The 19,724-nt window shown below is 41.7% G+C and overlaps 1 protein-coding gene and 1 pseudogene across 1 annotated transcript in view; both read left to right on the top strand.

Annotated features, from left to right (window-relative positions):
- The window catches only part of SKA2 (spindle and kinetochore associated complex subunit 2), a 43,416-nt gene extending 26,756 nt beyond the window's left edge, over positions 1 to 16,660 (top strand). The window contains exons 3-4 of the mRNA XM_010376825.2: positions 8,095 to 8,271; positions 15,192 to 16,660. Of these exons, the coding sequence (XP_010375127.1) occupies positions 8,095 to 8,271; positions 15,192 to 15,260 (246 nt within the window). The 3' untranslated portion in view covers positions 15,261 to 16,660. The remainder of the gene's footprint in view (positions 1 to 8,094; positions 8,272 to 15,191) is intronic.
- LOC115895079 lies at positions 1,257 to 1,420 on the top strand (annotated as a pseudogene).
- Positions 16,661 to 19,724: the final 3,064 nt, after the last annotated feature.

Here is a 19,724-nt window from a genome sequence, read left to right on the forward strand (position 1 = left end):
TCATCTGTTAACGTTAACACTAAAATCACTAATTTAATAACGTGTATCTTTTTTTTCCCCAAAGCCCAGGTATCAGGCTTATTATCTTTTTTTTTTTTTTTTTTGAGACGGATCACTGTATCACCCAGGCTGGAGTGCAGTGGTACAATCTCAGCTCACCACAACCTCCACTTCCTGGGTTCAAGCGATTCTCTTGCCTCAGTCTCCCAAGTAGCTGGGATTACAGGTGTGCACCACAATGCTTGGCTAATTTTTTTTTTTTTTTTTTTGTATCTTTAGTAGAGATGGGGTTTCACCATGTTGGCCAGGCTGGTCTCTAACTCCTGACCTCAAGTGATCTACCTACCTCAGCCTCTCAAAGTGTGGGGATTATAGACATGAGCCACCACGCCCAACCAATATTTGTCTTTGATAGCATTTGCCAGCAGACGAGAAATACCGCGTTTTACAGTTAAAAAAAATTCCATAAAATTAAAAAAATTTTTTTGGATTGGGTAGAAGTACAAGTTATACTAACATTTTATACAAAATTGGGAAAATTTCACGAATGTTGTTTTTACTGTTTATTTCATGGAATGCTAGAATTCTATGGGAGTGTAGTTTGTACTGTTCTAGCTCCCTATTCTTTTCTCTCCTTCTCTTTTTTCTTCCTTCTTTTCTTTTTTTCTTTCTCTCTTCCCCTCCCTCTCTTTCTCTCTCTTCCTCCCTCCCTCTCTTTTTCTCTCTTCCTTCCCTTCCCCTTACTCTCTTTTCCTCCCTTCCTCCCTTCCCTCCTTCCCTCTTTCCCTCCTTGCTTCCTTCCTTCCCTCCCTCCCTCTTTTCCTTCCTCCCATCCTTCTTCTCCCTCCCTTCCCTTCCTTTCCCTTCCTTCTGTTGCCCAGGTTGGAGTTCAGTGGTACAATCTTGGGTCATTGTAGCCTCGGCCTCCCAGGTTCAAGGGATTCTCCCTCCTCAGCCTCCTGAGTAGCTGGGATTACAGGCACAGGCCACCATGCTTGGCTAATTTTTGTATTTTTTAGTAGAGATGGGGTTTCACCATGTTAGTCAGGCTGGTCTCGAACTCCTGACCTCAAGTGATCCACCCGCCTCAGCCTCCTAAAATGCTGGGATTACAGTCGTGAGCCACCACACCTGGCCCCTTCCTTCCTTTTCTTCCTTTCTTTCCTCCCTTCCCTTCCATTCCTTTGTTCCTTTCCTTTCCTCCCCCTGCCTCCCCTTCTTTCCTTTTTTTCTTTTGTCTTAAAGATTGGTGTGACATTGCTTCTCAGCCTTTTGGCTAAGATCAAGTGTAGTATCTGTTCTTATCAGTTTAAAGACTCTGTATGTGTGTGTGTATGTGTGTGTTTTTAAGACAGGGTCTCACTCTGTCACCAGGCTGGAGTGCAGTGACAGAATCTCAGCTCACTTCAGCCTTGACTTTCTGGGTTCAAGCAATCTCCCCACCTCAGTCTGCCAAGTGCCTGGAACTATAGGCACATACCACCACACCCAGCTAAAAAAAAAAAGTGTTGAGATTACAAGTGTGAGCCACCTTGCCCAACCATTCTTGTAACCTTTTATCATCCACTTATGATAAGTAAAACCTTAAATTGAATGAAGTATTATAGGCACAAAATTAACTAAAGTGCAGCACAGTTTACAAACACTAATAAAAGAATATAGAGGTTCCTGGCCAGGCGCGGTGGCTCATATCTGTAATCCCAGCGCTTTGGGAGGCCAAGGTAGGTGGATGACCTGAGGTCAGGAGTTCAAGACCAGCCTGACCAACATGGAGAAACCCCATCTCTACTAAAAAAAAAAGAAAAAAAAAAAAAAGAAAAAAAAAAAGAAAAAAAAAATTAGCCGGGTGTGGTGGCACATATGCCTGTAATCCCAGCTACTCGGGAGGCTGAGGCAAGAGAATTGCTTGAACCTGGGAAGCAAAGGTTGCAGTGAGCTGAGATCCCGCCATTGCACTCCAGCCTGGGCAACAAGAGCAAAGCTCCGTCTCAAAAAAAAAAAAAAAAGGACGTAGTGGTTCCCAAGAGCCAGTTACTCAAATAAAACAGGCTATGTGCACAATAGTTTTTTCCTTTGTGGTATGTTGCTAAGTCCTAACCACAGTCCTAACCTGTCATAAACAGGTCATAAATGCAAATCATGTTGTCCTAAATTACTCACTGCCATGTCAGTCTTATTAATTGAGCTAATGTCATAAAAACATGTATTATGGGTAGCTGCCTAACTACCCTGTCCTCTTTTAGCTCTGTGGCCATTTATTTCTTATGCTTGATTTACCAAGCATATGCTTTCCTTTCCTAGTTTTGTGAGATCCTCAAGGATTAGTTCTTCCCACTTTTATTTTTTCCTGTATGAATCTGTATTTGGGGAACTCATCATTCTCCTGAGTTATATTAATATGTACAGATCTCTGCGTATTTTACTACTGAGCTACATTCCAGTTACCTAAAGATCATTTATAATTAAGTTACATAATTCATTATCGCCTCATGAGGAAGATGATTTCTTCCCTCCTACCAATTTCCCTCCCAGTGTTAAACTTTCCCCCCCCCCCCCCCAGATAAAGTCTCACTCTGTTGCCCAGACTGGAGTGCAGTGGCATGATCATGGCTGACTGCAGCCTCAACCTCCTGGGCTTAGGTGATCCTCCCACCTCAGTCTCCTGAGTAGGTGGGAATACAGGTGTGTGCCACCACACCTGGTTCTAATTTTTTGCATTTTAGTAGGGATGGGGTTTTGCCATGTTTACTAGGCTGGTCTCCCCTGGGCTCATGTGATCCTCCTGTCTCAGCCTCACCACCCCTGGCCTAAACTTTTTTTTGTCAAATTAATTCTTGAATATAGTTGAAGAGTTACAGAAATATAAAGCTTATAATTACAAAGAATAATGCTTCACATTCTCACCTTCGAGGATACCACTTCATCTCAGTGTCTTATGGTATTTCCTTTATATTTCTAAATAGTTTGCTTGTACTGCATTTTTATTTTTCCTGATCTGAAACATCAACTAATTTCCTGGATACGAACTGTTAAACTTCACATTCTGGCTCTGCCTCTTATTAGCATTGTGATTTTAGCCAAGTCAGTCAACCTTTCTGTACTTTAATTTCCTCATCTGTAAAATGGGAATATTACTACCTACCTCAGAGGTTGAAAGAGAATAAAATTAGTTAACATATATAACTGTTTAGTCCAGAGTAAGTGCTATATGTTAGCTGTTATCACTAATCATAATTTCCTACTATAGCCCTGGTGTAGTAGCTCACACTTGTAGTCCCAGCTACTTGGGAGGCTGAGGTGGGAGGATCACTTGAGCCCAGCAGTTCAAGTGAGCTATGATTGCACCACTGCACTCCAGCCTAGGTGACAGAGTGAGATTCTAACTCTTTTTTTTATTTTTTTCCAAGACAGAGTCTTGCTCTGTTGCCCAGGCTGGAGTGCAGTGAACATGATCTTGGCTCACTGCAACCTCTGCCTCCCGGATTCAAGCAATTCTCCTGCCTCAGCCTCCTGAGTAGCTAGGATTACAGGCATGTGCCACCCTGCCCAGCTAATTTTTGTATTTTTAGTAGAGACGGGGTTTCACCATGTTGGCCAGGCTGGTTTTGAACTCTTGACCTCATGATCCACCCGCCTCGGCCTCCCAAAGTGCTCAGGTTAGAGGCATGAGCCATCACACCCAGCTGATTCTAACTCTTAAAAAAAAAGAATAATTTCCTACTATGGAAGATAAAGTTTAAATACTTTACTACTCATATTTATTCCTGTCTTCACAATTTCTATAACTATTGCTTTTATATAAACCCTGTTGAATACTATGTCTGCTTTCCTTTCTTCACAACTTGTTTTTCTAGAGCTAATAATTGTTTTCTTTTTTTCCTTCCATTTGCTTAGTTTTTTTTTTTTTTTTTTTAAGACAAGGTTTTGCTCTGTCGCCCAGGCTGGAGAGCAGGAATTTGAGACCAGCCTGGGCAACATAGGGAAACCCCATCTTCACAAAAAAATAATTTAAAGCTTGGGTGCAGTGGTTCACACCTGTAATCCCAGCACTTTGGGAGGCCGAGGTAGGCAGATCACCTGAGGTAAGGAGTTCTAGACCAGGCTGGCCAACATGGCAAAACCTCATCTCTACTAAAAATACAAAAATTAGCTGGGCGTGGTGGCACACACCTTTAGTCCCAGCTACTCTGTGACCATGGCTTACGGCAGTATCTACCTCCCAGGCCTAAGTGATCATCCCTGCTTAGCCGCCCGAGTAACTAGCACCATAGGCATGTGCCACCACACCCAGCTAATTTAAAAAATAATAATAATTATTATTGTATATAATATATAATTTATAAATATATGTTATATGTTATATTTATAAATTATATAAATATATGTTATATTTATAAATTATATAAATGTATAATAAATTTATAATAAATATATAATGTATATATAATTATATATAATAATAATTATTATTTTTTGAGATGGAGTCTTGCTCTGTTGCCCAGGCTGGAGTGCAGTGGCATGATCTTGGTTCACTGCAACCTCTGCCTCCCAGGCTCAAGTGATCCTCCCACCTCAGCCTCCTGAGTAGCTGGGACTACAGGCGTGTGCCACCACACATGGCTATTTTTTGTATTATTAGTAGAGATGAGGTTTCGCCATGTTGGCCATTCTGTTCTAGAACTCCTGACCTCAAGTGATCTGCCCCCCTTGGTCTCCCAAAGTGCTGGGACTTGCAGGCGTGAGTCACTGCACCCGGCCTTTAAATTATTTTTTGTAGAGATGAGGTTTCACGCTATGTTGCCCAGGCTGATATTGAACTCCTGACCTCAAGCAATCCTCCCACCTTGGCCTCCCAAAGTGCTAGAATTATAAGCATGAGCCACCATGGCCCAGCCTGCTTAGTTTTTCTATATACTTATCACTAATTCAGCCTCAGACATTTCTAATGACTGTAAAACTCTTCTCAATATTGTCAGACACACTACATGTTCCTTAAGTTTCATTTTCTCCCATGGAAACATCCTGTCCTTTCTGGTGTCTCTATCCTGCTCCCATCTGACCTCCTGCTCTATAGGCTTCTTGCATGGCTGTCTTTCTGGATTGTTTTTGTTTTTTGAGATGTTGTCGCACTCTGTGGTTAGGCTGGAGTGCAGTGGCATGATCTCGGATCACTGCAACCTCTGCCTCCCGGGTTCAAGCAATTCTCCCACCTCAGCCTCCCGAGTAGCTGGGACTACAGGCGCACGCCCACACGCCTGGCTAATTATTATTATTATTATTTGTTTTGGTATTTTAGTAGAGATGGCGTTTCACCATGTTGCCCAGGCTGGTCTCGAACTCCTGAGCTCAGGCAATCTGCCCGCTTCAGCCTCCCAAAGTGCTAGGCTAGGATTACAGGCGTGAGCCACCGTTCCCGGCCTCTTTTTTTGTTGTTGTTTGTTTGTTTTTGTTTGTTTCTTTGAGACGGAGTCTCGCTCTGTCGCCCAGGCTGGAGTGCAGTGGCTGGATCTCAGCTCACTGCAAGCTCCGCCTCCCGGGTTCACGCCATTCTTCTGCCTCAGCCTCCCGAGTAGCTGGGACTACAGGCGCCCGCCACCTCGCCTGGTTTTTTGTATTTTTTAGTAGAGACGGATTTCACCGGGTTAGCCAGGATGGTCTCGATCTCCTGACCTCGTGATCCGCCCGTCTCGGCCTCCCAAAGCGCTGGGATTACAGGCTTGAGCCACCGTTTGAGAGGGAGTTTCGCTGTTGTCACCCAGGCTGGAGTGCAATGGCGCCATCTCGGCTCACTGCAACCTCTGCTTCCGAGGCTCAAGTGATTCTCCTGCATCAGCCTACTGAGCAGCAAGGACTGCAGGTGCCCACCACAATGCCCGGCTAATTTTTGTATTTTTAGTAGAGACTGGGTTTCACCACGTTGGCCAGGCTGGTCTCGAACTCCTAACCTCATGTGATCGACCCATCTTGACCTCCCAAAGTGTTGAGATGATAGTCATGAGCCACCGTGCCTGGCATTTCTGGGATTTCTTTACCATTATTTTGGTATTTCCCTTTGTTTTACTCCTGTGTTGGATCATATGTTTCACTCTTTGGTGGTTTATTTCTTTGATCTGGAAGTATATCCTTTAGATGCTTCCCAAGGAAGATTATAGAGAAAGTTAACTTTTTTTTTTTTTTTTTTTTTTTTTTTTCAGTGAGGACATGTGTTTATCCTGTGTTGTGGGTGGGTACAGTGAGTTCTCTATTCAGGTAGGAGTGGAAGCTGGCTCAGAGCTCATCCAGTCCAATGTCCCACAGGTATAGAAGTGCCCTGATAAAATCTCAGAGCTGGCTGTCCAGTCAAGATTTGCATACCTCCAGAAATGGGGCTCTTACTACCCCTCAGAGTAGCCCATTCTGCTGTTGGGCACCTCCAATGGTCGGCATTTTCCTTCTGGCATCCTCTTTCTTGGGTTGGTTGGGGGACAGATACTGTCACTCCAGCCTAACCCTCAGGACAAGAGAGGTAGCTGGGGTGGAAACAGAGGCAGAAAAAGTAATAAGTTAAATCCAAGAATGAACAGAGAGTTGGCAGGATGGGCAGGGACATTCCTGGGGTGCCAGCAGTCTCTAGCTTGATCCAGGAGGCACTGGGGAGGAGGCTGCTGATCGCAAGCTTCCAGGCAGGAGGTGACTTTTTGAGATGCTGAATGTTTGAAAAAGTCTTTATTGCACCCTTTAACCCTTTATTTGATGAATGGTTTTGTTGAATATAGAATTCTAGATTGGAGATTTTCTCTTAATTTTAACATCATTACTTCGTGGCTTTCTAGCTTCTATTGTTGCTGTTGAAAAATAGATGCCATTCTCATTCCTGATCCTTTGTCTGTACTTTCCTTCTCAGCCTACCCCGGTCCCTTACCTATCACCTGGAAGTTTCAGAATATTTTTTCTATCCTGCGAAAATTTACAGTTATGGTATAGATCTTTTTATCAATTGTGCTGTCACTTGGTGGGCCTGAAAATACATCAGTCTTACCTAACCATAAAAAAAGAAATCTGACAGGGTGCAGTGGCTCACACCTGTAATTCTAGCACTTTGGGAGACTGATGCAGAAGGATTGCTTAAGGCCAGGAGTTTAAGACCAGCCTGGGCGACAGAGTGAGATTCCTGTTTCTATTAAAAAAAAAATTAAAAGAAAGAAAAGAATTACGAAGTGGCAGAAGGGGCCCAATTGAAATGTCTTTTATGGAATAGTGGTAATTTATATTACAAAATAAATCTGGAAAACCAATATAGTTTATAAATACGGTTGGGTTGGCATGAATTTTATATTTTGTATATATATAAATAAATTGAAATTTATACATACTTTATCCCCATGATAGTATGTTTACGAATTTTGGCCGGGCGCGGTGGCTCACGCCTATAATCCCAGCACTTTGGGAGGCTGAGGCGTGCAGATCACGAGGTCAGGAAATGAAGACCATCCTGGCTAACACGGTGAAACCCCGTCTCTACTAAAAACATAAAAAAATTAGCCGGGCATGGTGGCGGGCACCTGTAGTTCCAGCTACTCCAGAGGCTGAGGCAGGAGAATGACGTGAACCCAGGAGACCGAGCTTGCAGTGAGCCGAGATTGCGCCACTGCACTTCAGCCTGGGCAACAGAGTGAGACTCCGTCTCAAAAAAAAAAAAAAGTTTTATAAGTAGTTTCATGTTGTCTTATTCTTTAAGAACAAGTACAAATAGTTCCTTTTATTGCCTTCCGAATAGCATTTAGAATTGTATTTTAGAAATATATAATTTATTATTGTGAACTATGCATCAAATGTTATATATCTCAGGTGACCCTTATTTGCTGTTTAATATTGCCAGTTTTTTTGGTGGGTTATTTCTGTACCTAGGTTATAAATTTCTTGAGAATAGGATCTAGGTCTTATACTTTTCTGTCTTCCCCACCACCCATCTTATGTCATGTGGCTGCATAATTAAATACTCAACAGTGTTCAATTAAATGGATGGTAGAATGTGTTGTATGTATACAGTATTTTAATTCTTAAAAAGCTTAATCTTTCATAATTTAATACATGTTAACTTTTTTCCTGATGTAGAAAAATCCAGTTACACTCTTAAAGGAATTGTCAGCAATAAAGTCTCGATATCAAACTTTGTATGCCCGCTTTAAACCAGTTGCTGTTGAGCAGAAAGAGACTAGGAGCCGCATATGTGCTACTGTGAATAAAACTATGAATGTGATACAAAAACTACAGAAGCAAACAGACCTGGAGGTAATGCTTTCAATTGACAGCTTAGATTTGTATAACTTTAGCTCTGAGTGTTGCCTTGAAAAATACACTTGCTGTAACTTAAACTTTGAAACTCAGCAGTCAGTTTGAACTATTGAAAGATTTTCCTGATACCCTGAATATAATAGCTCTTATTTCTGTTTATTCAAAAATAAGCATATGGACTTGACGTGGTTAATAAAGAAGTGTGCCGTCTTGAATTATGTAACCATGGCAGAAAACTTGGTAATACTTATTAAATCTAGCAGCTTAGCTGGTTCCTGCAAGTACTAGTAAGAATGAGATGTCTAGAAAATGGTTGGTTAGAGTGCTGTATTAAGGAGCTGTGTCTGGGCATGGCAGAATAATAGCACTGTCAGCCACGAGCATGGGAAGGAGGAAGGCATATGTGATATTTATTTGCCGACTTTGCACTAAATTTTGGCTTAAGATACTTTGAATTATGGGCTTATAGCTAGAGTAAATCAGAAAGGTTAATTACCCAGGTCAGTTTGATCAAGAATACTTTATATTGCAAATGGAGGGGAAAAAACAGAATAACATCTGCTTAGAATGATAAAATGATACCTAAGATGCATCTGTTATAATCACAAGGAGACGAATGGCAGAAGAAGAAAGGGCAAATTAAACAGGGAATAGAGGTAATGGGGAGATAGAATTTAAAACAGTAAGGGTTGTGCCACATCCTAGTAAATTAAATGCAAAAAAAGTATGTATATAAGCTTTTATAAATCATCAGATCACACATTCTTCATTATATGTGCCTGACAATAGAGCACATAACCTTGTTCTTAGGAAACAAATAGCTGATTAAGTATAGTTCCAGATGTACATGACAACATATCTGTATAGAACCATAAATTTTTTGAAGCACAGAATAAACATGGGTGAGAGTGCAAAGAGAAAATGGTATTTTGAATATTTACAAATTTCCCCCACTGGATATAATAAATCGATGGTATATTTTTGAGACTACAAATTGGTACATAAAAGTAGTTGTATAGTGATAGAGGATTTCTTTTTTTTTTTTTTTTTTTTTTTGAGATGAAGTTTTACTCGTTTCCCAGGCTGGAGTGCAATGGCACGATACCGGCTCACTGCAACCTCTGCCTCCCGGGTTCAAGTGATTCTCCTGCCTCAGCCTCCAGAAGAGCTGGAATTACAGGTGCCTGCCACAATGCCTGGCTAATTTTTTGCAGTTTTAGTAGACACAGGGTTTCACCGTGTTAGCCAGGATGGTCTTGATATCTTGACCTCGTGATCCGCACGTCTCGGCCTCCCAAAGTGCTGGGATTACAGGCGTGAGCCACCATATCCAGCCAGTGATGGAGGATTTCAATCATCTGACTATCTGTAAAGGTTTTCAGTTGAAGAAATACCTGAAATGAACAATACTTATGTCAAAGGCTGAAAACTAAGGGAGCTTTTACTTTGGATCACGTTATGGCAAAGAAGAAGAAATGATGTAAAAGTTATAAAACTTGAAAGAGGTGGTCATATTTTAGAATCAACGATGACCAAATTGGGAAATGTTGGCTATAGTAAGTCTTGTACCTACTACTTTAAAAATGAGATAGTATGCTGGGCACAGTGGCTCATGCCTATAATCTCGGCACTTTGGGAGGTCAAGGCAGGAGGATCAGTTGAGGCCAGGAGTTTGAGACTAGCCTGGACAACATAGTGAGACCCTATCTCTACCAAAAAGAAAGAAAAAAGAAAAAAATATTTTAAATTTACTGGGCATGGGAGTGCATGCTGGTAGTTCCATCTATTTGGGGCAGAAGGATCCTTTGACCCCAGGAGTTTGAGGCTGCAGTGACCTATGATTGCACCACTGAATTCCAGCCTGGGTGACAGGGTGAGACTGTCCAAAAAATTTTTTTTAAATAAACTAAAACAAAAATGAGATAGTATTAGAAAGTTCAGAGGGAATACAGATATGATACTTAATCTTCTGAGAGATGTTTAAAAGGGAGGCTTAATAAGCCATAATATTGATAACATTTTTATGATCCAAATGTGAATGGGAATGACATCTGTAGAGCTGATAACCAAAAACAGTTATATGAGCCCAGAGTTTAAAGGACTTGCAAGGTACAATTTGTAAATAAATTTCAAATATTAAAAGGTCATAGGGAGAAACCTGCAAAATTAGTTAGGAAAGCCAACAGGGCTGGGTGTGGTGGCTCACGTCTATAATCCCAGCACTTTGAGGGGCCGAGGCGGGAGGATCACGAGGCCAGGAGATCCGAGACCATCCTGGCTGATATGGTGAAACCTTGTCTCTACTAAAATAACTAAAAATTACCCAGGCGTGGTGTTGCATGCCTGTAGTCCCAGCTACTGGGGAGGCTGAGGCAGGGGAATCGCTTGAACCTGGGGGGTGGAGGTTGCAGTGAGCCGAAATCGTGCCACTGCACTCCAGCCTGGCAACAGAGTGGGACCCTTTCTCCAAAAAAAAAAAAAGAAAGAAAGAAAAAGCCAAAGGCAGATTGAGCTAAGGCCTCTGAAATTTTCTAAAATAAGCAAAAGGTTATTTTAAAGGGGCTTTAAAATTATTTGGGGAGGCCGGGCGCGGTGGCTCAAGCCTGTAATCCCAGCACTTTTGGAGGCCGAGACGGGTGGATCACGAGGTCAGGAGATCGAGATCATCCTGGCTAACACGGTGATACCCTGTCTCTACTAAAAAAATACAAAAAACTAGCCAGGTGAGGTGGCGGGCGCCTGTAGTCCCAGCTACTCGGGAGGCTGAGGCAGGAGAACAGCGTAAACCCGGGAGGCGGAGCTTGCAGTGAGCTGAGATCGGGCCACTGCATTCCAGCCTGGGCGACAGAGCGAGACTCCGTCTCAAAAAAAAAAAATTATTTGGGGAACAAGAAGGACAAGAAAAGGATAAAGTCTCCTTGGAACCAATAGTGCTTTGTTTATAGATAACAAAATGTATATCTTTTCAGGTATTATCTTGCTATAATCTTTATCAATGAGTGGTTTTTCATTTGGAAGGGTAGAAAATATATTTGAATTTATAATATTCAAAAAGAACACTTGAACTGATAATACTAAATAATAAATACAGAACAGAAAAGGAGGTAGGAGAAAGTTAATACATACTAATTTTGTAATCTTTCTTAGGGGATATTAAGACTGACGAAGAAAAAAAGAGAAAAAACACTGAGGTTTATTTATTTATTGTTTGTTTTTTGAGATGGCGTCTCCCTCTGTTGCCCAGGCTGGAGTACAGTGTCATGATCTTGGCTCACAGCTACTTCGGCCTCCCGGATTCAAGCAATTCTCCTGCCTCAGCCTCCCAAGTGGCTGGGACTACAGGCACGTGCCACCATGCCCAGCTGATTTTTTTGTATTTTTAGTAGAGATGGGGTTTCACCAAGTTGGCCAGGCTGGTCTCGATCCCCTGACCGCAAGTGATCCACCTGTCTTGGCCTCTCAAAGTGCTGGGATTACAGATGTGAGCCTCCGTGCCCTCATATTTAAAATGAGGTTTAAATATGCTTAATTATAAAGGTGGTCTCATCAAAAGAGAAACGGGACTAAACTTACACCCAAACAAAAAACAGCAAAACAAACAAACGCCCCAAACATATATAACAATAAATAGAAAATTCAAAAGGCATTAAAAGTAGAATATGTAGTATTCCATGATCTTCCAAAATATATATGATAAAGAAGTAAAATTTCTACAAATTTTAGACTGGTTAACTTGACTTTAATTCCTGGAAAAATTATTTGAGAATTTATTAAACAGATGGTCTGAAAGGTTTTGTAGTGATCACAAGGAGCAACATGGATTCATCAGTCTTACAGCTGGGTGTGGCAGTGTGCATCTGTAGTTGCACCTACTTGGGAGGCTGAGGTGGGACGATTGCTTGCGCCCAGGAGTTAGAGGTTGCAGTGAGCTATGACCACACCACTGCAGTCTAGCCTGGGCGATGGAACAAGATCCTGTCTCTAAAACAAAAACAAAACGAAAAACCAAGTCTTGTCAGAATAACATTTCCTTTTTTTGCGGCAGAAGAAGGAAATCCTGTAACTGTTTGGGTTGTAGTAAGACATATGATTGTTTTTTATTTTATCCTTGTGAACATGTTGGGCAAATGTTGGTTTGATCAGTGGAACCAGCTGCATATCAGAATCATATAGGTTCTGTGGCTGTTCTAGATCTGGGCTGTCCTATTTGCATAACCTAATGTGGCTATATAAATTTAAGTTTAGGCTGGGTGCCGTGGCTCATGCCTGTAATCCCAGCACTTTGGGAGGCTGAGGCAGGTGGATCACCTGAGGTCAGTAGTTCCAGACCAGCCTGGCCAACATGGTGAAACCCCCATCTCTACTAAAGAAATACAAAAAATTAGCCAGGTGTGGTGGCAGGTGCCTGTAATCCCAGTTTCTTGGGAGGCTGAGGCAGGAGAATCTCCTGAACCTGGGAGGTGGAGGTTGCAGTGAGCTGAGATTGCACTCCAGCCTGGGCAACAAGAGTGAAACTCCATTCCAAATAAAAAAAAAAAGAAAAAAAAAAAGAAATGAAATTTACATTTAAGGTAGTTAAATGAAAAATAAGCATTAAGTTCTTCACCTACTGATTGGACAGTGCCAATATAGAATATTTCCAGCATCATGGAAAGTTTTATTGGACAGTGCTGCCCTAGAGATTCTGATTCTGTAGGTCTGGGGTGTTCCAGATTTGGCAGTCTCTCTAGAGATGACCTATATAGTTGGCAGAATTGTAACTACTTGATTCTTCAGGTTGTACCTCCTATTAATTCCCCACATAACCCTTTGTTTCAGGTAGGCTGTTTGTTGGTGCTCTGTGAAAGTCCCTTACAACTTCCCTTCAGCCTCCCTTCTTTTGCTGCTACCTGCTTTTGGTGGATACTATTGGCTGTTTTTGTTTCTCAGCATCTGTTCTCCTTTCCTGCCTACCAAAGTGTAGACATGCAGTGCATAATTATGTTTTGGTCAACAATGGACCAAATATATATGGCAGTGGTCCTAGAAGATTATAATAGCATATTTTTACGTACTCTTCAGATGTTTAGATATAAAAATACCATGTGTTACCACTGCCTACAGTATTCAGCACAGTAAGATGCTGTACGGATTTGTAGCCCAGGAGCAGTAGGCTATACCATATAGCCTGAGTGTATATATACAATCTCTGTGTGTGTAAGTACACTATGATGTTCACATATGAAACTGCCTAACCATATATTTCTCAGAACATATTCCTATCATTAAGTGACACATGACTATACTGACTTTCTTGAGATGTGTGTTGTCCCTCATAGCCATGTGCCTGAGATGAAGCTGGCCTCATCCTCGGCTTCAGGGGTGCATCTGATTGGCATAGGGAATGGACTTTATTTTTTAACTAACAGTGGTTGAGGAATGGGTTTGTAACCCAAATGACATGTGAGTAAGGATAGTCTAGAAGTAGGTAACCAGGAAGACTTTACTCACTGCTAAGAGAACCCTGAGAAGAGAAGGCTTCTTCTTCTGGACACTGTGTAGAGTTGTGATACCTAGAACCGTAAAAGCCATCTGCTGTCAGCTTGAGGGTAATACCATCCAGGAATATTAGAGCTGTCAGATGGAAAAAATTGAGTCCTTACATTGTTCAGTTCCTGAATAAATCAGCCCAGAAGTCTTTCCTTTTTCTGAAGTTATTGTGGAATGATAATACATTTTCTTTTATCTTTTTTTTTTTTTTGAGACAGAGTTTCACTCTTGTTGCCCAGGCTGGAGTGCAATGGCACAGTCTCAGCTCACTGCAACCTCCGCCTCCCGGGTTCAAGCAGTTCTCCTGCCTGAACCTCCCGAGTAGCTAGGATTACAGGCGCCCGCCACCATGCCCAGCTAATTTTTTGTATTTTTAGTAGAGATGAGGTTTCACCATGTTGGTCAGGCCGGTCTCAAACTCCTGACCTTAGGTGATCCACCCACCTCGGCCTCCCAAAGTGCTGGGATTACAGGCATGAGATGCTGCATCCGGCCTGTTTTTTCTTTTTTTAAGATGAGGTCTTGCTCTGCTGCCCAGGCTAGAGTGCAGTGACACCATCATGGCTGACTGCAGTCTCGACCTCTCAGGCTCAAGCGATCCTCTGACCACAGCCTCCCGAGCAGCTGGGACCACAGGTGTGTGCCACCATGCCCAGCTAAAAATTTGTGTACTAATAAGTTAAAAATCAGCTACTCAGGAGGCTGAGGTGGGAGGACTGCTTGAGCCCGGGAGGTTGCGGCTGCAGGGAGCCGTGATCGCACCACTGCACTCCAGCCTGGGCAACAGAGTGACCCTGTTTCAAAAATAGAAAAAAAATTTTGGAAAAAAATTAGATGGTTGCATCTATACTGAACAACTGTAGACTTTTTTCCTTATCATTTATTCCTTCCACAATATAGTGTAACAACTATGTACATAGCATTTACATTGAATTAGGTATTATAAGTAATCTAGAGATGACTTAAAGTATACAGGAGGATGTGTACAGTTTCTATGCAAATACTACACAATTTCATATAAGGGACTTAAGCATCTGTGGATTTTGTTATCCTGGAACCAATCTCCCACAAATACTGAGGGTTGACTGTACTTTTAGAATATGGCATCCAAACATGCTTCTTTGGTTCCGCTATAATCCTTAAATTGTTTGATTTTTTGGTCTTGTTTCTTCAACTTAATTACAAGTTCTTTAGAAGCTCAAACATCATAGGACCTTGTATATAAATAGCCAAGTATCTGTTTTTTCCCTTGCCCTTCTAAATCTGTGATTACATGCATAGTATAAGCTTAGGGAAACATTTATTGGTCGACAATGCAGAAGTTAACTAAACTGATTTAACAGTCTTTGAAGGTGTTTGAAATAAAAATTTTATCATTTATTTTCTAGCTGTCACCACTGACTAAAGAAGAGAAAACTGCGGCAGAGCAATTCAAATCTCACATGCCAGATTTATGAAGAAATGGATCTGGAAAGGAAACTAACAGAGAAGAGCTTAATTCCAGAGAAATTTAGGAAGACGTTTTGTTAACCCCTGATGTCTAGAGATTGGGGGCTGGTGAAGGAGGTTTGGCTTCAATGACTGGATAATGATGTCTTTCATGAGAGAGACTATAAGGGCAGATAATATATGAATAAAGTTCAGCCAAAAGGGTCAAAGGAGAATAAAATGATTTAAATATATGTATACACGCATGCACACACACACTTAGTCTTGTAATTTTAGGCAAGAACGTCTCAACACTATTTTGCATCTGTTTTCTTTTTCTAAGTCATGATAATGTAGATGTTCTGGTCTATCATAAAAGAATGTTTATGTACATTTCAGTCATTCGATATGCAGCTTTGGAAATTAAAGTATAGGTAAAATATTTGTATTACACATTATATATAGTTTCATTTTGTAAATGTTGATTGCGCATGTGGCCACATTATTGTTGAGACTGCTTTTATGTGACCTGTAGTCTCCCACAAAACCTAAAGTAATAAGCTGGCTTTTCTGTGATAGCCACTTTTGCGTATTTTTTTTCCCTATTTCCCTTGCCTGCTAATGTTGAGCAGCATGAACTTGCTTTCTGAGGCTGTTTTAGACTGTCCCTGTTGTATTTCAATAATACCTTTGTTTTCCTTCAGCCTTTATTACTGTAATTGTTCATTCTACATGAAAGTTAAGAAACGAAATTAGAAGAGCACTTACCTGCTACTTGCCAGTTTTGTGAGTGTGCTATATGTGTCAATTTCCCTTTAAAATAACTATTTATTTTAAAATAACTATTGGCAATAAGGAAACTGTTCAAAGTAGAGGCAGATCTTGATACAAAGATGTTAATCACAGGGTTGTTTATGATAGCAATGTACATACACATTTGGCTGGTACTAGGTGTAGGAAAATAAATCATGTTGATGTATACAATAAGAGGTCAAGTTGCCAATAAATTATTACTGTTAATGTTCTGGGAAATGCTGAAACTATGCTAAGTGGGGGAGAGGGAAAGCAGGTATTGCAGTTTTGTAATGAAGATTGGGCTTTGGAGTCATATCTGAGATGTAAGTAGCAGGTTTTAAATTCTAGCTATGACCCTGGGCAGATCACTTAACTTTTGAGTATCAGAATGTTTGGAGGAACAAGACAGTAAAGTGTTTTAATACAGGGTTCAGTATTTAGTAAGCCTTCTTCCTCTAGCTCTAGATCCTTATTTCCAATAAAATCCCCTACCTGAATATTGAAATTAAACATGTCCAGAATACTTACTGATTTTACTGTTAATAGCCACTATTCTGTTGTCTGAAATTAAAACCTGTATAACTAACTTGCATCCCTTTATCTTCTTAGTCAATAAAACCTACAATTCTCTCTCTAAAATGGTCATGGTATACAACCTCCACATTATCTTCACACCTCCTTAATTTAGATCTTTTGTTTCTCGTCTGGATTATAATTGTTTTATCCTATGTGACTATAGTGTTTTTATGTCTTAAGTTATAAATAATACATGTTTAAGAATTTAAAAATCACAGGCATGGCTGGGCGTGGTGGTTCACACCTGTAACCCCAGTACTTTGGGAGGTCGAGGTGGGAGGATCACAAGGTCAAGAGATCGAGACCATACTGGCCAACATGGTGAAACCCCGCCGCTACTAAAAATACAAAAATTAGCTGGGCATGGTGGCATGCGCCTGTAGTCCCAGCTACTCGGGAGGCTGAGGCAGGGAAGTCACTTGAACCCAGGAGATGGAGGTTGCAGTAAGCTGAGATCGCACCATTGTACCCTGGCTTGGTGACAAAGTGAGACTCTGTCTCAAAAAAAACCCCAAAAAACAAACAACAACAACAACAAAAAAAAAACAGGCATGTAAATTCTCTAGAGGTAATCTGCAAATAATTTCTTCAGGCATTTCTACATGTATAGAAATTTTAAAAAATTTTTTCAACAAAAGTAGGTTGATACTGTGCCTTGTACTGCTGCTGTACTTAATTTTTTTTAATTTCATTATTTTATTTGAGACAGGGTCTCACTCTGTCACCCATGCTAGAGTGCAGTGGCGCTATCATGGCTCACTGTAGCCTCTAGGGCTCAAGCAATCCTCCGGCCTCAGCCTCCCAAGTAGCTGAGACCACAGGTGCATGCCACCAACCCCTGCTAATTTTTGTATATTTTGTAGAAACTGGGTTTCATCATGTTGCCCAGGCTGGTCTCCAACTCCTGAGCTCAAGAGATCTGCCAGCCTCAGCTTCCCAAAAGTCCTGGGATACGTGAGCCACTGCGCCCGGTCTTCAATTCTAATATATTTTTGTTATGTCACACATCCACCCTTCTTTTTAACAGCATACCTTTTTTTTTTTTTTTTTTTTTTTTTTTAGACAGGATCTGGCTCTGTTGCCCAGGGCATAGTGCAGTGGCGTGATCTTGGATCACTGCAGCCTCAAACTCCTGGACTCAAGTGATTCTTCCATCTCAGCCTCCAGAGTAGCTGGGACCACAGGTGTGCACCACCATGCCCCCAGCTAAATATATAATCATTTTTATCAGTTCCTTATTGATAGACATTTAAGCTCTATAACAGCAAGTTATACAAATAATATAACAAGTTGTAAAACATTAAGTTATTTAAGGATATATATGAAGTTAGGAGATTTTTCTTGTGGGGAGGGCAGCAAGGTCAGCCTTTAAGGGATTCTGATGGAGCAGACCATTGGCTCCCAAACCCCAGGGCCTGGCAATCGATGTGAGTTTAGCATCTTGCCAACTAAATTATTTATTTTGCTCAAGTTCCCCTTTTTGCTTGCAACCAACGGCCTCTAATCAGTGGTACAGGTTTCTAACTGTTCGATATTATGAATTAGTGCAATAAGTCCTTCAACATTTTTGGATTCTTCGGCAAACATACAAGAATCTATCTTACTATTTACCATATAAGTATTGCAATTTGTCTTATTTGTCTTCCATACTGCTCCTTGAGAGCAAGGCCCACTCACTTTCATTACTCTGAATCCCAAGTACAGCACTGCATTCTTTTTTTTTTTTGAGATGGAGTTTCACTCTTGTTGCTCAGGCTGGAGTTCAATGGCGCGATCTCAGCTCATCGCAACCTCCGCCTCCCAGGTTCAAGCGATTCTCCTGCCTCAGCCTCCCTAGTAGCTGGGATTACAGGCATGCGCCACCACACCCGGCTAATTTTGTATTTTTAGTAGAGACGGGGTTTCTCCATGTTGGTCAGGCTGGTCTCGAACTCCCAACCTCAGGTGATCCGCCCGCCTCGGCCTCCCAAAGTGCTGGGATTACAGGCATGAGCCACTACGCCCGGCCTCGCATTGCATTCTATAATATTTTAAGTAAAATTGTCATAACATAAAATTAACCATCAACCATTTTAAAATGTACAACTGAGGGCATTTTCGTAAAAATAGCGTTATACAACCATCAGCTCCATGTAGTTCAAAGACCACAAATAATTCTTACTGAAAGCATTTTTCAGTCTCAGATTAATCTTTCTAAATTATATCTTGTTCATGACCCACGTAGTTAAAATAAATTGTTGCTACCCACCACCTATAAGCCTAAATGCAAGAACTTGTTTCTTGATTATTAGTGATTCTCTACATGTGCACTCCAGGTCGGTTAAGTATAATTAGTTGTTTGCAATAAATACAGGAACAATTAAACTCAAATTATGAATTTGATGTGCCCTCTTTGTCTCACACACCTTCAATTCTTGCAATCTTTACACATCTCTTCTGGCAGGAAATTGTAGAAAGCAGATCCCATTTATAGGAAAGATGAATATCGCTGATACCCTTTCAATAGTCCCACTGCGACAACTTACTTATGCGGCAAGAATGAAGTGTGGGATGTGGGAATGAAGTCTTCACAGTGTGTGGTCCCGTCCACTCACCACCGAAATGAGAAATGACACCTCTTCAGGCTTCACAGTCTGGAGCCTTCTAACTCAATTTGCTTTGGTAGGTGGAACCCAAGTCCTACAAACCTCAGACTCTTTCTTCCAGAGAGAACCACTAACCACTAACCCTGTGCACCAGGGTTTCTCAAAGTGCGGACCACAGACCACCTGCTACCGAATCACACACAATATTGGGTGAAAACGCGGATGGCCTGGGCCCCACCCTAAAATCTCAAAGTCCGAATACCCAGGGGTGTGGCTCCGAAGACTGCGCTTTCCACTAGTGCGCCAGGTGGCTCCGTCTTTGGCGCGCAAGTTTGAGAGACGTGGGGCCCCGCCCTCCGCCGAGGTGGGCGGGGCGTAGCTGAGCCCCACACTCAGACCGCCTACGCAGGCTGGGGCCGGAGGCACGCAACCCTGAGGCAGCGAGTCGCCAAGTCTCGTGTGCGCCCCGCAACGCGGGAACTAGGCGAACCTTCCACGCTCCTCCCCTCCCTTTTCCTCCCGCAGCGTCCTAAGCGC

This window comes from Rhinopithecus roxellana, chromosome 19, assembly GCF_007565055.1.
Source record: "Rhinopithecus roxellana isolate Shanxi Qingling chromosome 19, ASM756505v1, whole genome shotgun sequence".
Taxonomy (NCBI): Eukaryota; Metazoa; Chordata; class Mammalia; order Primates; family Cercopithecidae; genus Rhinopithecus; species Rhinopithecus roxellana.